This window comes from Cnephaeus nilssonii, assembly GCF_951640355.1.
Source record: "Cnephaeus nilssonii genome assembly, chromosome: 6".
Classification (NCBI taxonomy): domain Eukaryota; kingdom Metazoa; phylum Chordata; class Mammalia; order Chiroptera; family Vespertilionidae; genus Cnephaeus; species Cnephaeus nilssonii.
The window spans coordinates 81,215,922-81,234,914 of NC_137077.1; the positions used below are offsets into that span (position 1 = coordinate 81,215,922).

At 40.3% G+C, this 18,993-nt stretch overlaps 1 protein-coding gene across 2 annotated transcripts in view; it reads right to left on the minus strand.

The window, feature by feature from the left end:
• Nucleotides 1-18,993, minus strand: part of KITLG (KIT ligand) — a 90,086-nt gene that overhangs the window by 8,391 nt on the left and 62,702 nt on the right. The window contains exons 4-9 of one of the 2 annotated variants that reach the window (XM_079775193.1): nt 17,969-18,139; nt 14,491-14,650; nt 13,689-13,772; nt 6,589-6,698; nt 5,818-5,885; nt 4,707-4,783 (exon numbers count right to left, since the gene is read on the minus strand). In XM_079775193.1, the coding sequence (XP_079631319.1) occupies nt 4,744-4,783; nt 5,818-5,885; nt 6,589-6,698; nt 13,689-13,772; nt 14,491-14,650; nt 17,969-18,139 (633 nt within the window). In that variant the 3' untranslated portion in view covers nt 4,707-4,743. The remainder of the gene's footprint in view (nt 1-4,706; nt 4,784-5,817; nt 5,886-6,588; nt 6,699-13,688; nt 13,773-14,490; nt 14,651-17,968; nt 18,140-18,993) is intronic. The other variant, XM_079775194.1, reaches the window with a different exon arrangement.

Genomic DNA, 18,993 nt, shown 5'->3' on the forward strand with positions numbered 1-18,993 from the left:
TGTTGATATTTTGCTCGGTTGACTAATGAGTTTGCCGACCACTGCCCTAGATGGTTTGGCTCACTGGGTAGAGCACTGGCCCACAGACTGAAGGGGCCCAGGTTCAATTCCATGAAAGGGCACCACTATCTGGTTAGTCCCAAAGGCTCCATATCACCCTGAGCCTGGGGTTGCAGGCTCAATCCCAGTCCCTCTGCAGAAGGCAACCAATCGATGTGTCTCTCTCATATTGATGGATGTTTCTCTCTCTCTGTCTTTCCTACTCCCTTCCACTCTCTCTCTCTAAAAAAAAGAAAAAAAGTCAATGGAAAAATATCCAGTGCTGACTGCTTCTGCTCCAGACGTGGTTCCCCAGCACTGACAGCTGAGGGGCCGGGGAATCAGGGCCAGAGAGAGGCCTGAAGAGAGAAGCAGGGACTAATTCGTTGCCTCTATGGCAGCTTTTGATCAGCATTTGCCTCTCTCTTTCTCTCCCAGTCTTGCCAGCAGCTGCACCTCCATTTCTCTCCAGGCCTCCACTGGGGCTGCTGATCATCCTCGCCTTTCTGATCAGGCCCCGTTGATAGGCCCAGAGGCGCTGACTGGCATAGGAACTGACCAATCAGAACCAAATGTGGGTGCTGTGAAAAACCAATGGTTGCCTAGGAGGCAGAGCTTTTGACACTGCCTGGCATAGAAACCGACCAATCAGAACCAAATTGGCCAGCAGAGGAGGGCAGTTGGGGGCGAGATCAGGCCAGCAGGGGAGGGCAGTTGGGGGCAACCAGGCAGGCAGGCAGAGGCAGTTAGGGGCAACCAGGCTGGCAGGGGAGGGCAGTTAGGGGTGATCATGTTGGCAGGCAGAGGCAGTTAGGGGCGGTCAGGCAGGCAGGCAGGGAGCAGTTAGGAGCCAGCAGTCCCAGATTGTGAGAGGGATGTCCAACTGCCAGCTTAGGCCTGATCCCTGTGGGGTCCCCAATTGGGGAGGGTGCAGGCTGGGCTGAGGGAACCCCACTCCGTGCACGAATTTCGTGCACTGGGCCTTTAGTATAATTATAACTCCCCATTTAATTTCTATCTTGGTATTTTTTACTACTGTTATTCTAAGTTTACAGCAGATTTCTTCTCCCATGTCATAGTCTGCTCTTCCAAACCTTTCCCTGCATCACATCCTTTTCCCCAAATTATACTCAAAGTTCCTCGGAAGTTTTAAACTTGTGTTGGTATAGGGGCAAGCAAAAGGCTTTCCTCTATACAGTGGGTACTCAATAAATGATTACAAATGGTACACATTTTGACTTTGGAGTATGCAGATTCATGATAATGAGCTGCCCCTTTTTTCTTCCTTTTTCCTATCTTCAGCATTTGACTTACTTACTTTGACATATAAAAGTCTACTTTTGTTCCTATTTCCAGAATTTTTTTTTAATGTTAATCCTCACCAAGTACATTTTTTCTATTGATTTTTTTTTCTTTTTAGAGAGGGTGGAAGAGAGGAAAGGAGGGGGAGAGGGAGAAAAAGGGAGAAAGGGAGGGAGGGAGAGGGGGGAAGGGAAGGAGGGGGAAAGAGGGAGAGAGAGAGAGAGAGAGAGAGAGAGAGAGAGAGGGAGATGTGAGACAAATAGAGAGACACATCAATTGGTTGCCTCCCCTACCAGGGCCGGGGTTCAACCTGCAACTCAGGGCACATGCCCTTGACTGGAAATCGAACCCGCAACCCTTCGGTGATTGGGCCGACACTCTAACCCCTTAGCAACACCCTCTAGGGCTTATTTCCATCAATTTTATTCTCATATTATTGCAATACTCTGAGATACTCATTCATATCTCCATTTATTTACTGAACAAATTCTTACTCATCACTTACATGCCCAGAGAGTTTGGTGGGATTCCAAAATGAAATTTAGAAACAAATCCTGCCTTCTAAAAGCTTGTCATTTTGGAAGAGAACACAAAATGTCTGTGTAAGTAACTGCTAATATATCAGTATTAAAGGTCATATGGAAAGTAACAAAACACAGAGGGACATCATGAGGGATTACTTTCATGAAGGTGGTCAGCGTTTTGGAGCTTGTGGTATCTGAGCTGAGTCTTAAGGGAGTTTGGCAGAGATGAGGAGGAAGGTACCTTATGAAGGATTATGCCACCCCTTCATGTTATACTGACTACTGGATATGCAGTAAGTTTATTTCTAAAAAATCCAGGGCTTAGTTTTTAACCTGTCAACTTTAATTTGTTTTATACATGGATAATAGTTTATATTTTAGGAAACATAAATTAGTAATTTCCCATATAAGTATTGCACATTTTACTGTTCTAGTGACCAAAGTCAACAATTAAAATTTTTTATCTTATTGAGGCAAGAACACCTAATGTGAGATCTCCCCTTAACACACTTTTATTTTATGTACACACTATAGCATTGTTAACTGCAGATATAATGTGCAGCAGATCTCATGGTCCTCTCCTTACTTGGTAAACTTTCACTCGGGGTTTATTCATTCACTCAGCTGTTCATTCAGCAAACACTTACTGAGTGTCTACAATGTACTGGCAACAAGTGAGGAGCTACAGCGAGAACCGGACAGGCTTGTTCCTGTCCTTAAGGCTCCCCGGCTAGTAGACTGATGCAAAAGTTGCTTGACTACAATTGCTTTAAAATGCCATGTTTTTTCCTCTTAAACAAGTGCCCTGGGTTTTCCTATCACATAGTCAACTCTCCAAATGTCACAGGACAAAGGCTACAATTAAAAACACACGACTAAAGACCCGTGTGCCAGAACAGGGTCCCAGCAGTGCAATCCAAAGCCAAATAGCAGAGGACATTGCTTGCGCTTTTACGACTCAATTAACTGTTTAATGTGTGATTTGGGATGTCTGGCTTAGGGGACTGAAACGGCAGACAGGGAAGATACAGTGAGTCTTGTGTTGGGGTTGAGGGACAGAGAAATAGATTTCTAGGCAAAGACAATGACTTCATCTTGGGGAGTATGACTCCGGAAAATAAAAAGAGTTGCACTAAGGTTGTATTCATTTACATCCTATCACAGGAAAAATGAGCCTAGGAAGAAGCTAGGATTCATGCTTTGGACACAGTGATCAAGAGCATGTTTATAGGCAAAGATGAAGTCTGTGCAGTAGAAGGTTAAAGTGTTAGAGAAATGTGGGGCATCATTATTATTATTTTTTTTATTGATTTTTTTTTTTTTTTTTACAGAGAGGAAAGGAGAGGGACAGAGAGCTAGAAACATCGATGAGAGAGAAACATCGACCAGCTGCCTCTTGCACACCCCCTACTGGGGATGTGCCCGCAACCAATGTACATGCCCTTGACCGGAATCGAACCTGGGACCCTTCAGTCCGCAGACCGACACTCTATCCACTGAGCCAAACCGGTTTCGGCCATCATTATTATTGTATTATGTGATTTTGGATTGTTGAAAATGATGTTCTATACCTATAAAAGTGAGAGCACCTGGAGGAGGCAAATGTGACCCAGTTTTCCTGGTGAGGTTTCAATCTAGAGCTAAATGTCGGGATCTGGGACAGAAGTGCAAGTTGGAAGGACAGTGACCTGTAAGGAAAAGGCCAGGATCACCACTGACTGTCTATACCAGGGATGGGCAACCTTTTGAGCTTGGTGTGTCAAACTTCGCCAAAAAACTGAGCATAACTCGGGTAGTGTGTCACTTTGAGGAAAAAACATTATTTCGCAAATGTTTCATCCTCAGGAGCAGCAAATGTTTCATCCTCGGCATGCGGCCGCCTCAGCGGCCGCGTGTCATCAGAAATGGCTACGCGTGTCAGTGCTGACACGCGTGTCATAGGTTCGCCATCACTGGTCTATACCATCTAGGAGAGTTAGTGATCATGAGAGAGTATGGGAAGAACTAAGGGACATGAGAGAACACTCAGACCCCACGGTCATAAATGCACTCAGGACTCCATGGGCGTAACAAGATTAAGAGCCAGTCGGCAGAAGTGAAAGTGAAAAGAGCATGAATCCATCCATGCTGGACCAGGTTAGTGCTATTTAGGGTGCTCCCCAATAGTGTCTGGAGTTGGAACACCCGTGCCTCCTGGACGTGTTTTCTCACTTCCCCATCCTCCAAGCCCTCTGCAGACCTACACAACCACAGCAGGTATCTGTCACTGGCTTATATTCAGTGCCTCCTGCACTCTGTACTGTGATGAGGCACAATGATCACCAGTCATGTGACAGGTGGCACTTTACCTTGACAGTTTCCCTCTCCTGACTCTAAGATATTTTGACCTTTTCTCCTTCTCCTTAAAATGGCAAGGAAGTGTTTTTAGTTTTCGCTCTTTTCAGCATCTAACAAATGAAATGCTCTTTCTATCGTTACAGTAGTTACACCTAATTGAAAAATTGATTTTATTTTTTCTTCCTCTATTAATAATATTTTATTTTAGTCCTAATTTACTCTATTCCCTTGTATAATTTATTTTCTGGCCTCAAAAACAGTAAACACTTATCTGTTGATTTTTTACATATCTCCCATATCAGATGAATCCACTGGTCAGGGCTAGCACTGCTCTGCCTTTCAAAGCTTCAGAATGACAATGGATTTGAAATGCACAGTTCAAATATAACAGAGCTTTTGAGTTAACATACTGATATCAGCTTAATAGAAGACAATACATTTTGTTTCTAAATTTTGGCTGTGTAATTTTTGTTAAATATTTCAGCTTGAATTTGAAAAACTTACCAATATACGAAAGTAACAGTGTAGATACAAGCCACAATTAGACTTCTTGAAACTCTCTCTCTTTTTCTTGCAACATACTGAAAAACAACAAGAAAAATGCTTATTTGCTTTTGGACAGAAATTCTGAAATGATCTAAGCATTTTAAAAGGCAGATTTTTTCCGCCCTGTAAATACAGTAACAAAAGGTGGCAAAGTTGAGTAGGAAGCTTACCTTCATAAGTATAACTATAAGGATGAGGGAAGAATTTATCTGCCTCAATATAGTTTCCCCAAGTAGATTTTTAAATTCTCTATGCATATACACATACTAAAAATGCTTATATGTATTTAACATGTGAATCTGTATATACAGGCATGATCTGAGAGAAAGTAACATGACAAATGAAAATCAAACCTGAACATAAAATCAAAGTATCAGTACTGGGCAATATGGTATAAGATAAACAAGTGATCAGGGTCAGCTACAGTAAATGGAAAGGTATCTTAAAATAATTTTTATATTTGGCTTTGGAGAAAATAATAGGTTGGGAAAAGTTAAGGGCTCTAAAAACTAGGATGATGGCAAACATATTAAGTGTGCAAGAGAAAAGTAACAAAGTATCTTGACTTGGAAATGATATTATGAGCCAAAGTTTAAGGAAGAATGAGACAAATGTAGAGTTTAGAGGGACTAAGAAAAAGAAACATTCTGCGGCAGCAATTCAGCCAAAACATAATAAAGATTTGGATGAAGATGATCCCTATGGCCAAACGAAAAGCTAAGCTTGTGAGAGATTTGAGAGAGGAATCAGTATGTCTTGGCAACAGTGTGGAAAAGAAGAATAAGTAAACGTGCCTACCGAGCTCCATGACCAGGAGTCTGAGCAAGAAATGAAGTAGAGAGGACCACTGCTGACACGGGGGGTTGTGAAGGTATTCTACAGCCGAATGGAGATGTAGGCTTGAAGAAGGAGTGAGGGGTTAGAGGTGTGGACAAAGCCTTGGAGGGCACTGGTTGGGGGATGCTATTATAAGAGCGAACCACTTCTTATCGGTATTCTGAGCATGTGTATGGTACATGAAATGCCAATGCCAAGCTTACTTGTGCACATATTTAGTAAAACAAAATACCTTATCTCATTATCCTCTTCATTAATCTGTATATTTTCAACTGCCCTTGTAAGATTTGGTTGTTTCTTCTGGAAAAAGAACAGTGATACATATCATAAAATTATCAGTGCATAATATACTATTTCAGAGGTTAGTGGTCTCTACCTTTATCTTTTGTCAATAACTCCAATAACAGTTGTCTTCAGCATGCAGTATGTAAGATATTTTTCCATTAAGAAATGATAAGAAATGCACGGTATTATCGACTCAACATTTTTAGAATAGTGGAGGCATAAACGTAATAAAGAAACTGAAAGATTTAAATAGTAATCAAATTCAAAAGACATTTCAAAAAGCTGAGTCACAATGATTTAGCACATTTTAAACTTTTAGACAGGCTTCAATAAGAAGAGAACAAAGGAGTAGAAATCCAAATTAGCAGATAATACAAATGACATTTCTGTTTGGCTTTATAAGATTTTCAGCATATTCTCCTTCCATTTTATATTTAGTTAAAGCTATTAAAACCAGTTGCATTTCTTCAGTCTGCATTCTCGGCCAGAGGAGTGGTCTCCTAAGCATAATAGGTAATGCGAAGAAACCTTTCTAAGATTTTAATTTTGTTGTAACTAAGTTAAGGTTGAACTTCACTTATTTTATCATTTTCTTGGTGAGATCCTTTCTCAGAAAAGGGCAGTTTGTTTGTTAATCATTTATGTAAATATAGTAAGAACAAATAAATATATAAAGTTCAGAAAGTTTCTGATCAAGGAAAATAAAAACAACACTTACCTTCCAGTATAAGGCTCCAAAACCAAAGCCAATTAAAAGAGAGAAGAATGCTGGTAATGTCATGGCTGCCCATTGCAGCTTGGAGTCGCCAATGGAATTCAAGGCCTTCCCTGTAATTTAAATAGTACAGCGGTGAGCACAGCATATCCATGCTGGAGGTTCTGCTCTATCGCTCTGGTAGCTCCCATCTGTTTCTGTAACACGCTCTTGACCTATCTCTGTTTAAAATATTTAAACCACTGATTTTTCTGCTGAGTATTGTTTGGGAATGGCAATATAAATCCATGTAGTCTCCAAAAGGTAAATATATTGAAAAAGAGAAAAAACCCACAGACAAAAGGAAATTTGACGTGGTTAATGTTGATGCATAGGGAATGCAGACGGGATGTATTCCTGGGTTTGGGGGTGGGAGGGTGATTTATACTACCAAGCAAATCCATCTTCTGTGGCTTTATCTTCTAATATCTTTCACTTTCTCATTCTTGATATCTACCCAAGCAATTTTGTGAAGATGACATTTTGTAATCCAGATCAAGGTCTGCAAGCACTGTCATTCTGCATGCATTGTGTTAGAATACTTTTCGGTACCTTATGCTTAGAATCATGGTGTCTCCTCATTGCATCTTCAACACACAGTTACGGAATGCCTGGAAGTAATTGGCACTGTGCTATGGGCTAAAGCAGGGGTGGGGAACCCTTTTCCTGCCAAGGGCCATTTGAATATTTATAACATGATTCACAGGCCATATAAATTTATTAACTTAAAAATCAGCCTGCTATATTTGGTCAAACCTTTAATTAACTCATCCCTAATGCCTTGGCAGGGCCAGACCAAATGATTTTGCAGGCCTTATATGGCCCTTGGGCCGGGTGTCCCCCACCTCTAGCCGCTAAGGCTTGATTTCTCAGACTTTTTATTTTGAAAAGCCTGAGACTATTGAATATTAACAAATGGCTGAAAGCACCAGTGTCTCCCATTGCTTACTCTAAATAATAACTTAGTGAGAGAAAAGACCTATATTAGCATGGAACACCTTCCTTGTTCCTGCTTTGCTCTTCCAATAGAAGCAGGATGATTCATAATTTACACAAAACACTTCTCCCACAAGGGTCTCTACCTCCCAACACAAAGCTTAGCATTTTGACAGAATTTTCTCAGTTTCTTGACAGGGAACAGCTTTGTTGTTTGGAAACACCGACACGTGCCATTTTGGAAGTTAAAAATCTCAGTTTTCTTTTAAAGATGCAATACGTTTGGAAAGTGTACAGTTTCAATGATTGATCAAAATGTAAACTAATCCAAGATAAAGCAACTGCTTTCGCTACGGTATTTTACCATGTTATCTGAGTTACTGTCAGCCTACACTCACCTATTTAACATATAAAGTACCTAAATATAGAACATAATACAAAAGAACTCAATCACTGTAGATGTAGCAACATTTAGGAAAAAATAAACTCATAAATTTAACCTGAGAGGCAAGAAACAAATCTTAACTACTCCAGTGAGAACAGGAATTGCCTATTTTCCCATCATTTAGAAAGTGAAAGTAGAAAATTTGCCAAATTTATGATCCTTGTTTCCAAAGAGGCTCCGGTAATAGGATGTGCGTGCGCGCGCATATTGGGGGGCAGTGAGTGGTGGTGGGTATGCAGTGTAAGGGACAGTGGGACTGGGTAGGGAAGTGGGGTCTTCCATTCACAAAACAATGAATCGCTTCCTTAAGACTTGATTAGCAGTTTTTCTGGTCCAGCCCACATCCTACAATCCCCATGGGAAATACAGTTTAGGCATCTTAAATTGGAGCTCAACGTGAATTCTCTCACCAAAATAAGTCTGAGTTAAAAAATGGGATTCAAAGTGTTACTATTGTTACAATAATAGCTACTTTAAGGGTTATGGGCACTAATTTGGGATTTCACCACCATTTTTATAAAAGTGTTTCCTAAAAGAAAATGGGTTCAGAATTTTACATGCAATTCCTACCATTTTAGGAATTTTATTTTACTGTCTACAAATGATTACACTCTTTGTGTGTGTACTCCAGTAACGTGTTTGAATTTTCCTTAGTAGTCAACCTGCTGTGACCCACACTTGATACTGGGATTGCTGGAGTGTAATTTTGATAAATTTGACCAGGTCACCTCCTTGAGAAGCCCTGACCAATGTCTAAAGGAAGCTGTTGACTTTTGCCCCCCAGCCCCCATGGAAAACCAATGAGCTAGGATGGTGCTATGTAGAATCCCATGAGCTACGTTTGGGCAGCCACATGCCCTGGAATCAAGGCAGCCAAATGCCCTGTTTGCCCTGTTTTATCCAAAGGCCAAATCTTGAACTGCACCATTCAGACCAGAGCAGAGACCACACCCACTAGCCAAAAAGCATAAGGAACTTACTAGAGAGTGAGGTCTTCTGGGATTCCCCACTTAAAATCTTTCTCAGGTAGAAGGACAAGCCCCTAAAGGAGGTGTTCCAAACAAAGCCCCAACAAGGAAACCTAACAAGGACATCTTACTTCTCTCTCTGGGTTCTGTGGCTTTTTAACCACTTGGCAAATCCCACCCCAGGACTCTGGCCCCAAGCAAAGCCCCGAAAACTGCCTATCCCTCCAGCAGCAGCCTGGTGAAGACTGAGAGGGAATGGGACCATGGGAACTGAACTTCACCTCCCATAGGTCTAGAGGTCAAGGTTTCCTCAATTTTGTTATTGCTTTTGTTAATTCAAGCAGCTTAATATCCAAGCCTTTGGTTCTGTCTAATGACACTGCCATATCTCTTGCAGGGAGAGAAAAAAAATGTTATCAGAAAAGGCTTGCTTGCACTTCTAGGGCCTGACTCCCAACACTTGCTCCTGGTGCTTTCCAAGGATCAATAAGGTTTGAATCAGGCGCCTCAAGGCCTACATAAGGGTGTTTGGGGCCAAAGCCCAAGCCAGTAACAAAGCTTTGCTTTCAAGTAAAGGTTGCTCCAAGAAACCTTATGGAGCCAGGGAGCTCATCTGGATAGGATTTGAGTAATCCCAAATTCTTGGGTTGTTAACATATTAACTGTATCTCAGTATTACAAAAACTTTCCACTGTCCAAAATTCGTGGGAACTGACTTGTTTGGTTTGACTAATAATACCCAACATCTGTACAAATACAGAACACAAAAACTATGCTTCAAATTTGTGGAGCTCCTTTTTAGAGTGAGTCTGTAAGTACCACGCCTGTGAACAGGGATCTCTTGGTGCTTAGCAAACATGCTACTCAGTGCTGCTCCTTGGTTCAGACCCAAAGCTCACCCAATTACTGACCCACAGCCTCAGTGCATCCAGTTGTTCTGATAATTAATGATGAACACATACTACACGTCAGCCATGGCTCCAAGTATATGTGTGCTAACATTTGAAATTCACAGAAACCCTATGAAGGATGCATTATGCTCCATTTGACTGGGGAGTCCAGAGGGATTAAGTACCTTGCTCAAGGTCACACAGCTAGGCAGGGGCTGGGATACAACCCCAAGGCAGTCTGACTTAAGACTATATTTCTTGAAGATGTATACGTTAATGTCAAAGTAAGGATATCTCTCTACATCACTTAAATACTGTCTGCAAGGATCTCAAACATTTTTAGATATCCTTTTAGCCTGGTACAAAGATGTTACTATGACTTTGAAAATACAACTCCTTTGGATAACTTGGATCGCCTTTACAAGCTACAGAGAGGACACGCACATCTCTGGACTACTCCTTCATATGGCCCAGTCCTCTGCTTAACACGGTCACATTTTGGTTGTTATCCCTGAAAACTAGCGAGCTTTCTTCATATTTCCCTGAGCCTGTTTCCAAAACAGTCTTCCCTCCTTTATGCTATGATTAAAACAGTTGCATATGTCTATTATTATATATATTATAATATAAAGTTGGCCCTTGAATGCAGGGATTAGGGGAACCAACCCCCATGCAGTCGAAAATCCGAGTATAACTTTTAACTCCCCCAAAACTTAACTATCCTTGGTATCCAAGGGGGACAGGTCGACAGGGAGGGGTTCTAGGACTCCCTGTGGATACAAAAATCTGGGGATGCTCAAGTCCCCTTTGTAAAATGGCATAGATCAATTAATACAGTTTACCTTCCCATCCATGAACTCCCAACTGCAGATCAAAAATAGTACAAGTATTTATTGGAAAAAAAAATCCATGTATACTATATGTGGATCTGCACATTTCAAATCCGTGTTGTTCAAGGGTCAACTGTGTATTTTATATGTATGACAAAATTCTAAGTATTTCATTTATGTCTGTTTTTCTTATGAGAATGCAAGCTTCCTAAGAGCTGGTCTTGTGCATGGGGATCTAAGTGCCACATTTGTGAGTGACATCACCTAGCCAAAAGCTGCTTATTATGTAAGACCCATACTTTTTACAAAAAGGAAGAAAAAAGAAAGCAAAACAAATAAACAAAAAGACTGGCCATTCCTTTTGCAATTTAAAAAGCACCTTCAAACTCAGAAGCATAGGACTGAATGGGTGTTTTGCATTGTTTGTCTTTTAAAGTAAGTAGAAAGACTTTTGCTTCCAACCATGATGGTAGCAGATTAGCCTTCCCAAGCTAAAGAATTACTATACTAGAAAAATTATCTCAGGCAACTGTTTCAGACATTAGCCAACAGGCCACACAAGAAAGATCAAAATCACACACAATGAAACCCCAAATGGTCCTGATTTTCTGGCCGGGAGGCACCTTTAGACCGAGACATGGAAGACAGGACCCAAGTAGGACTCAGAATTCTCACTGAGACAGGGACTCAGACTGAAGTTCAGGGTTGCTGATGTGGCTGGAGTTTGTGGAGCAGGGTGAGTTGCAGGAAAGGAGCTGAGCAGAGGAGTGCCAGAAATCTCCAGGAGAGTCTGCTTAAGTCATCGGTCAAATAATAGGCTGCACATGCACAGGGAGAGACTTCACAGAGCCTGCTGATACACTGAATGATGCCTGGGAAACTATGACTTTATCAGAGACCCTAACAGTCACTCAGATACAATGGAGTTCTGAGAGCAAGAATGGAGAGATTTTCTGGCTACTAAGTGATTTAAAAGGCAGGTAGTATGTATAGAATGGACACAGGATGTCTCAGTGGGATGAAGAAGGAAGTTAGAGATTTTATAATGCTACTCAGAACAGACTAATTAAAATACAATGAACATATATACATACACGCTTTAACCTAAAAGAGAGCTGGAAAGGAAGGACAGCGGATCAATAAACAGGGCAAACAGGAAACAAATAACAAAATGGTAAACCCATATCCAACCATACCAATAATTGTATCAAATATAAATTAATGAAAAAAACTCTAATTAAAAGTCAGAAAAACTAGATACAATAGCAAGGCCCAACCAAATCCTGTCTACCAGAGATAATGCTTTTTTTAAAAAAAAAAGTCAAATCTACAATGAAAGGAAAGATTTTTTAATTTCCCTCTCTCAGTAAATGATAAAAAAGTTAGATTAAAAATATGATATAAAAAATCTGAATAACACTAATCTGAATCTGAATCAACCACTCTGATTAAATCTGAGAATGCTACACATCATATCTGAATAACAGACATAAAATAAGTCAAATTTCAAAATATTACAATGTATGTTCTCCAACAATAATAGAATTAATTTAGAAACCGGTAACAATAAGACATCTAGAGAAAACCCATTTTTAGACTTCAAACAACACGTGAATCAAAGAGGAAATCACAAGGAGAAATTAAAATATTGTTAAAGAAATGACAGTGGAAACACAGCATATCAACATGTGTGGGGTGCAGCTAAAGCTGCTTACAAAGACATTTATATCTTTAAGGCGCTTCTATTAGAAAAGAATGATTTTAACATCAGCGATCTAATTTTTCCACCTTGAGACGTTAAGAAGCTAGAACAAGTGGAGCAAATTAAACCCATAGCAGAATTAAGGAAATAATAAGGATTAGAAATCAATGAAATATAAAATATAATTTAAGATGCCAAAAGTTGCTTCTTTGAAAAGATGAATAAAATCCATAATTAGTAGGAAAGGCCTTAATTGACTAACACACATACAATCCCTTTACAAAACTTTCCAGATCTGAAGTATCCTGTAATTCAGAATTTTAGGTTTTAGAAGGTTCTGTCCTGCATATATTGTGTATTATATGATTTCCTCAGAGAGGTCTGGATAGCAACCTGCAACCAAACACATTAATATTTCTACAGTGAAATGCATAGTCACTTTAAGAAGAACAAAGACTATAAATAGCCTCATCTCAACTTAGGTCAGGTTTTGGTGGCAAAAATTCCAAAACAAACTGGATATTAGAGGGTCTTTTTAAAAATTTATGAAATGTAGAATTGCTATTGTGGATTTGTAATTAATAGATTACTTCTTTTTACAGATAGGTCTTCTATGTCCCTACACATATGACAGTGCTATTAATAAATTTTAAGGAATGACTTTCTTAGCTAAGATCACAGGATGATGTTTTTCCTCTTACATGAGACTTGAGGGTCAAAATATTTAGTAAATCTAATAATCTTTGGCTAGATTTAAAAAGAGGATATTAGACTTCCAGGAAACTAAGCTCTTGGTCAAAGAGGACAGGAATTGCAGGGGGGAAAGCATATTCTCTTCTAATATATAATTTTATAGTGAAATAACAAAATCATCAAATTTCCAAACACACAATAGTAAATAGTGATATATACAAAACTGAAAATATCCTTGGAATTCCACACAACTAGCATTTGTACTTTCTGTTGTAAAACTCAGGCAAATTCTACACGGAATATATTTTATGTCAACAATGAAAAAAGCTTAAATCATATTTATAAAAGTAATTTCATGCCTTATTTAAAATAATCTTAGCAAAAAAGTTATTGGCTCAATTCTCTCATTGTCATCTCAAACTGTAGGGAAACCCAATTCTACAAGCCTAATCCTTAATTCTCAGGAAGACCATAATAGGAAGAACAGTAATGGAACAGTATTCACAGCAATAATTGCAGAATTTCCTTTAAAGCCCATGCAATACTCCCAGAGGTGCTAATTGGAGCCATGCATGCATTAAATCAGATATATGTACTTACTATTACTGCTACTGCTGTCATTCCTAAGGGAGTTGGCTGCAACAGGGGGTAACATAAATGGTTTTGTGACACTGACTCTGGAATCTAAATAGAAAGCAATAATGGGTCAGTGTTGCACGGTGATTTACATAAATTACAGAGTCCCCAAAAGGTCGAGTGCAATACCAGAGTATTTTTCAGATTTACAAATCTCGATGATTCATATCCTATTTATTTCATCCTGGGTCTTGCTGTTCTATTTTTATTAAGAAATTCACCAGTCACCTTATAGAACAAAAATTCATTGCCTATACAGGCCGATAAATGTAAAATTACAAATTGTTCATAATTGGCCATTTAAAAGAAAAGCACTGTAATTAAGATTTTGTATTATAGGAACCCCAGGGAAGGGGGTGGGGGAGAAAGAGTCTCAAGACAGAGTAACTAGTGAAGACCAGAATTCATGCCTCAGAGTTAGATCCTTTAGAAAAGATTTGAGAAGGGGACATAAGAAGATGGGAGGTGAAGAATAACAGAATTGTAAATTACTGGCAAATAGCAGGTAAGAAAAATATGAGTGACGATCTCATTCATTGTTTACTCACACATAATTCTTTAATGTGCCGATCATTAGTTGTTTTGGCTTGAAAAACAAATCTATAACCATTTCTTTTATGCTTGACATTTGCTTTAATATTAGACAAAACACACATACATCTTTCTCTAACTACACATATATTTGATTCCGAGGTAGATTCTTACCTACACATACGAGAATCAAGCTTGTTTTTATAGTTAAATTAGAAATTCTTATATGCCTTACCATTGTTAGGACTTAATGTTGAAGAAAACACACATTCGCTAGTTTTAGATGACACCATCTCCAAGTCCTTGAAGGCATTGATGGATCTATTAAAAATTCTAAAGAATTCTTCAGGAGTAAACATCTTGGGTTCTAGGCTGTTAGATGACTTTTTTACATTCTAGAAGAAGACAAAAACAGGATTATATTTTTCAAAGAGTCTACAGATTTTAACTGATGGCAAAGTAAAAGACTATGTCCTTCAATGATTCAAGGAAAATGAACTCTCTTAGACAATTCTGTTAATATACATAATTCACATAGGTACAGCACAATAGTGATCCTGTCCAGTTTAGTCTGAGGCTCAACTCCAGATAAAAGGAATAGGGTGGGCAGGTGAATTCAACATCATAACAATAAAACAATCCTAACAACAAATGAGAGATATTGCTCTTTTAAGATGCTCATTAAAATCATTATTCCTTCAGTTAAAGGCATAAATTTAAGGCATGAAAATCATTATTCCTTACTAAAAAAATAACAGACCTCTATAACACAGTTGATGCTAAATATTGGCAAGGACATGGATGAAGCTAAGGGACTCTTACACATTGATGGAATGATGTAAATTGGCATGTTTGATACTAGCTGATAAAGTTGGACATGTGCCAATCCTGTGACCCAGAAATTCCACTCCTAGGTAAGGCCTCTAGTGAAGCTTTTGCATTTCTGTACCATGAAACATACAGGAAAGTTCTTACCAGCAGTGTCTATAAATATGTACATCAATCAACAGAAGAGTGGTTTAATCAATAGTGGTATGTTCAATCAATGGGATATTATATAAGCAGTAAAAATGTAACCACAGCTATATACATCAAAGTGTGTAAATCTTTTAAGCATGATGCTCAGTGAAAGAAGTCACAAAAGAATAAAGAATATGAGTAAGTTCTAAAGTCCTGCTAAAAGCAAATCAAAGCTATATTTTAGGAATTCAGAAATGCATGATCCTTCCTAATAAAATAGTAATATGCAAATTGACCACACCTTCGCTACGCCCAAGCCACGCCCACCAGCCAAAGCCATGCCCACCAGCCAATCAGGGCGAGTATGCAAATTACCCAACAAAGATGGCGGTTAATTTGCATACGCTGAGGGAGGGAGGAGTGAAGACTGAAGACAACTTAGAAGGAAGAGGGAGGAAAAGCGGAAAGCAAGGAGGCTGCCAGAGGGAAAGCTCTGGAGGGGCGGAGCGGGGCGGAGCGGGGGCGGGGCGGGTGGCAGCGGCGCGTGGGTGCAGGCACAGCGGCCGCTTGCAGGATTCTTCCTGCAAATGGGCTACTAGTTATCTATAAAGAAAACCAGGCAATAATACAAGTTAACACTTATGTAGCACTTACTATGTACCTCTCTAAATGCTTTATATATGTTTACTCAATCTCCAAAACAACTGAGAAATACCACCTGGTACGAATCTCCTGGGTTCCAGCCAAAGCGTCATGATCATTAAAGGCACATTCTTTGGTATTTGGAATGTTCTTCCTGACATCACCATTTACTGAACACCTAACTCATCTTTCAAGCTCCACTGCATGTATTATTTCCTTTATGACACCTTGTCTGATATACTCTACTTTTTATCAATGCCATCAGCACATGATACTAATATGATGTAAAAAGAGATGTTAACTCTAAGATGTCATATAAGACTAGAGGCCCAGTGCACGAATACTTGCACGGGTAGGGTCCTGCTGGCCTGCCCCGATTGGGGCAAATCAGGCCAGGCCAGCAGGGAGAAGGGGATGCAGGAGGTTGGCTGTCCAGCCCTCCCCCCGATTGGGTTGGGGGGGGCCCAACTGGGGGCGGGGCTAGTTGGGGGGAGGGGCCACAGGCAGTTGGCCAGCCAGCCCCACCCCCTGGTCAAACTACCAGTTGAGGGGACAATTTGCATATTAGCCTTTTATTATATGGGAATAGAGGCTGGTGCATGGATTTGTGCACTGGTGGGATCCCTCAGCGTGGCCTAAGGGATTGGGCTGAAACCGGCAGTCCGACATCCCCCGAGGGATGCAGTAGTGCGCAAAGTGGCAGGCGGCCAGGGAGGAGCCTGAGCCCAGGGCGGGTGCCATGCCACTCCTAACATCCTGGCCCCTCTGCGCCTGCCATTGCTGTTGCTCAGTAGGCTCGCTGCCACTCCACTGCGGTCTCTGCGTGCCCGACCTAGGGTGATACCAGCGCACCCATGACCGACAAGAGGCTGCGGTCTTGCGCCCAGTCAGTCCCAATGCCGATCCTGATCCTGATCCAGTCCAGATGAGGGAGGGAAATGCAGGGGGAGTGTCTGCGGGAGAGGCTCATGCCCCCGCAGCTGTGCTTGCCAGCTGTGAGCCCGGCATCTGGTGCCCATCGGTCAGCTGAGCAGCACTCCCACTGTGGGAGCACACTGACCACCAGGGGGCAGCTCCTGCATTGCGTGTCTGCCCCCCTACTGGTCAGTATGCGTCATAGCAACCAGAAGAACAGCTGAGCGGTCACTTATGCTTTTATATATATAAATACATTCTGGCTCAGAAATGAGAAGTGAATAAATATAGTGATTAGGTTTACTAGCATGACAAGAATTCTGAGATTGGAGAATACAAATAGGACTGATATTGGGCCTTACAGTGTAACTGGAATTTCGATGAGGAGGAAGTATTTGAACATTGTGGTACAAAATCATATTTAAAATCTTAGGTTTAAACTTCTAAAAGGCCTGTAGGCTAAACCTGGGCTTGTGAACTCTATGCCCAAGCATGTCTCCCAAATCCTATTCTATTATAGACCCAAAGTTATAATATCATCATCATAAAAATATTTATTAATCTTTATTTTGCCAGATACAGTGCTAAAGCGCTCATCACAAACCATCTCATGTCAACTCTACTAAAGTTCACAGAGCTAATAAGTGACCAAGTCAGGATCTGAACTCCAACACCTTGTACTGTACTTAATCCTAGTGTCTCTTCAATATGCTTAGATCCCAAACCACTGACATGCCCATATTCTGAAGTTGACAACAACTAGTCAGAAAATGACTTGGAGATACTAAAATGTACTTCTTTGAAATGACATGATCACTATGGATAAGAGGTCAAGTTTAAGTGTTCATTACAGACAATTTCCCATTTAAAGGTAAATGAACATTTGTAACCTAATAGAAAAGTTACGATAATTTCATTCACCTATGAAATAAAGATAAAATTAGGGCTGGTCTTACACTGTAGTGTAAATCAACTTTTACATTAAATGACAACTTTTAAGTTTTAATGTACATTTCAACACTGCAGTATAACTACAAACATGTATATCTGTACTCATGTTTCAAAATATTTTTAAATTACAAATTTATACATTAAGAATCACACAAGCAAAGATGCCGCCCGTGCCCCCCTCCCCCCCATCAATATAGGCTTTAGAGAAGAGTAGTAGAAACCAATCCCAGTGAATGTAAGGTTACCTCCAATGGCTGTCCTTCCATGCACTCCACAAGGTCATCTACTATTTTCACAAGTTTGTCTATGATAGAATAATTACTCAAGCCTTCAGAAATATTTGAAAACTTGTCCAGAAGATCAGTCAAGCTGACTGACAATTGCTCCACCATTTCACTTATCCAGCAATGACTTGGCTGCAAGAAATTGAAAGAGAGGAAGATAAAGCATCCGTTTAAATACAGTCAACTAGGAGTATCCTTCAAAGACATAAATGCTGCAGTCATTGACTGCCAGATAAAAGATTTCCTTATATTAGAACAGGTCAGTTCTTGTGTTCTATTTAATTTAGATCTAAAATCTATTTCAAAATTTACAAATGTATATAGATTAGAGGAAAGTGTTGATGGTAAACATTTTTCTCTTTCATGGAATTAAAATGAGACAGAGCCAACTCTTACCCTTGACAAAATTCAGATAGTAATGGAATTAACATTACACCAAGCATGAAGCCCCACTGAAAAATATTTATTCTGTAGTCAATGTGTTCTTAAAAGAGCTTTAGGTACAGCGGGACTTAACAAAACACTATTGTATGAGAGAGTCCTAGTCCTTAAGGAACTTCTAGTCTTTTGGTGAGCTGGAAGATAAAACAACCTATAATAATAAAAACATAATATGCTAATTAGACAGGACAGCTGAACGACCTATCAGACGTCATTCTGGACAAAGCTGCGGCGGCGGGGGCCGAGGCAGAGGCGGTTAGGGGCGATCAGGCAGGCAGGTGAGTGGTTAGAGGCAATGAGGCAGGCAGGCGAGTGGTTCAGGATGATGAGGAAGGCAGGCAGGCCAGCGTTTAGGAGCCAGCAGTCCCAGATTGCAAGAGGGATGTCCAACTGCCGGTTTAGGCCCGATCCCAAGGATCGGGCCTAAACCGGCAGTTGGACATCCCTTGAGGGGTCTTGGATTGCGAGAGGGTGCAAGCTGGGCTGAGGGGACGCCCCTATTTAAGAATTTGTGCACTGGGCCTCTAGTAGACTAATAAGAGCTG